The sequence below is a fragment of the Myotis davidii genome, unplaced genomic scaffold (assembly GCF_000327345.1).
Source record: "Myotis davidii unplaced genomic scaffold, ASM32734v1 scaffold1422, whole genome shotgun sequence".
NCBI classification, from domain to species: domain Eukaryota; kingdom Metazoa; phylum Chordata; class Mammalia; order Chiroptera; family Vespertilionidae; genus Myotis; species Myotis davidii.
Window position 1 is genome coordinate 58704 of NW_006293314.1, and position 2354 is coordinate 61057.

At 54.1% G+C, this 2354-nt stretch overlaps 1 protein-coding gene across 1 annotated transcript in view; it reads right to left on the minus strand.

The window, feature by feature from the left end:
- Positions 1-2271, minus strand: part of LOC102772408 (antizyme inhibitor 2) — a gene marked incomplete at its 5' end in the record, with an annotated part of 9389 nt that extends 7118 nt beyond the window's left edge. Inside the window, 3 exons of the mRNA XM_015566076.1 lie at positions 678-813; positions 1403-1575; positions 2056-2271. Coding sequence (XP_015421562.1) covers positions 678-813; positions 1403-1575; positions 2056-2271 — 525 coding nt within the window. The remainder of the gene's footprint in view (positions 1-677; positions 814-1402; positions 1576-2055) is intronic.
- Positions 2272-2354: the final 83 nt, after the last annotated feature.

Consider the following 2354-nt stretch of genomic DNA (forward strand, 5'->3'; position numbering starts at 1 on the left):
CCTCCTGTACGCATCCCATCAAGGGATCGAACCCGGTGATGCAGAAATATCATGATGAATAAAATACAAAAACTTTAAATAAAGACAAGATTAGTTAAGAGTAATTGGACCCAGAAGGAAAAGGAAAATTTAGAAATGCCAATCCTGTCTTGATGTAAAATTTGATATTCTCTCATCTTTGATTTTTTTAAAAATTATATATATTTTTATTGATTCAGAGAGGAAGGGAGAGGGAGAGAGAGACATCAATGATGATAGAGAATAACTGATTGGATTCCTCCTGTACACCCCTACTGGGGATCGAGCTTCAACCAGGCATATGCCCTTGACCAGAATCCAACCCGAGACCCTTCAGTCCACAGGCTAACGCTTTACCTACTGAGACAAACGAGCTAGGGCTCATCATGGATTTCTTCTCCATTAATTTTTTAAATACTGTATTAAACATTATTTATCTGGAGTACAGAGTTTTCGGCATCCCGTTATATTTACACCCAAGGCCAGTGCCTGCCCCACCCTCCCAGCAGCTGACACCCACCTCCTCTTCTGAGGACCACAGGGAGCCCCTTAGGCCCAGAGGGGCCACGCTGACCCGAGGGCACCCAGGGAGTCAGAGGCTGCGGACAGGCGTGGGGACCAGGAGCCCTGCCTCGCAGGAGGGAGAGTCCGTGCTCTTACCTGGCGCCCACCACAGCCAGGCCTAGGTCTCGGGCGGACTTGAGCAAGTGTCCACACAGCTCCAGCCTGGCCCCAAACTTGGCGCTCAGAGGGAATAGGCTCTGGCTGTCCTCGGTCCACAGTCGGAGGACCAGCCTGGGAGGGGGTGTGAGGTGACAAGCGTTCTTAGACACATGAACCCCAAGCCTGGATGCTTTTCTGCCCCCACCCAAACTCCCTCCACCCTCCGTCCACCCCTGCCTCGGTCCTCGGGACTGTCCAGCCATGGAGGTCCAGGGAGGGAACACACCACTACTTACCATACTTAAGCCCAGAAAAGAAAAAGCAGGAAAAGGATAAAATTATAAACATCCCTTCAGCAGACCTCCTGTCACAGGATCAGAGACGTTAAGTAACTTTCCCAAGAACACACAGATGGGACAAGTAAGTCAGAATGGTGACCCATGGTCTTCCTGAATCCTATGAGTGCTTTTCCCACGAGGTTGCTGACTCCTGACCTCCTAATGCCAGGCTCTGCCAGTGTCTCTGCAGACACAGGAAATCTTTATTTGACAAGAGTGGGCACCAGGGAGGGCACTGGGACACCCGGCCCACATTCTTGTTCTTTGCAGCTTGGACGTCTCATACTCACCACGGAACAGCCTTCATCTCCTTGCTGAAGCCCAAGTCAGTTTGCCAGAACTTCCTCCCTGTCCCCACCTGCCTGCAGCCCTGCTGGTCTCACCTGGCCCCAGGGTGGTGCTGGGCCACCTTGGTCAGCTCCTCCTCACTGTCGAAGGTCAGGAGCTGCACCCCATGGCGGGCAGCATACTGCAGGTGGGAGACGGGCTTGCAGGGGTGGGCATAGATGATGCGTGAGGGGGCGACGCCCAGCCCCAGCACCTGCTCCAGCTCCATCTGCCATGGGCAAAGCCGGAGTAAGGGGCTGCCTCCCTGCTGCCCTGCGTTTTGGGAACAGGAACCACGGGCATGAGGGCCTGTCCACTACTGAGTCCCTACTGGCACAGCGCTAGGCACATATTGTGCTACTTAAGCTTCTAGACTGCTCTGAGGAACATATAGTTGAACCCATTTTAAAGACCAAGAAACTGAGGCTCCAGTGAAATGGCTGGGCCAGGACAGAACGGGGTCTGGGGATTAAAGCGCATGCTCCCTCCAATCCTTAGCTCAGGCTGACTGCCCTCGTCACCTAGACCAGTGGAGGGTGCACTACTCCCAGTTCATTCATTTATTCTTTCACAAACAACTGGGCACCACACACATCAGCCACTGTTCATGGGCTGCTATCCCCACTTTGAGACACCTGGCAACTGGCCTTTTCGCTCCAGGAACCGTCAGGCCTATGGATGAGGAAGCTGGCTGCGGGCCCAAGCTCACCTGGCTGGCACAGTCAAAGCCGGTGCCCAGGGCAGCCAGGACACGCAGCACCAAGGGGCTGCTGTTACACTTCACCGCATAGAAGGGCGAGACCCTTGGCAGGGCCTGGCAGAAGGCCTGGTGGCGGCTGGCCAACACTCCCAGGTCGGCCACCATGAAGGGGTCTTGGTGGTCCTGCCAAGGCAGAGAGAGAGGCAATAAAGGCTGGGCATTGTGTCATTTCACTGAATCCTCACAGGGTCTCCATGCGGCAAGTACTGCTGTTACCCAGTTAGGAAAAGAGGAAACTGCGGCTCCCA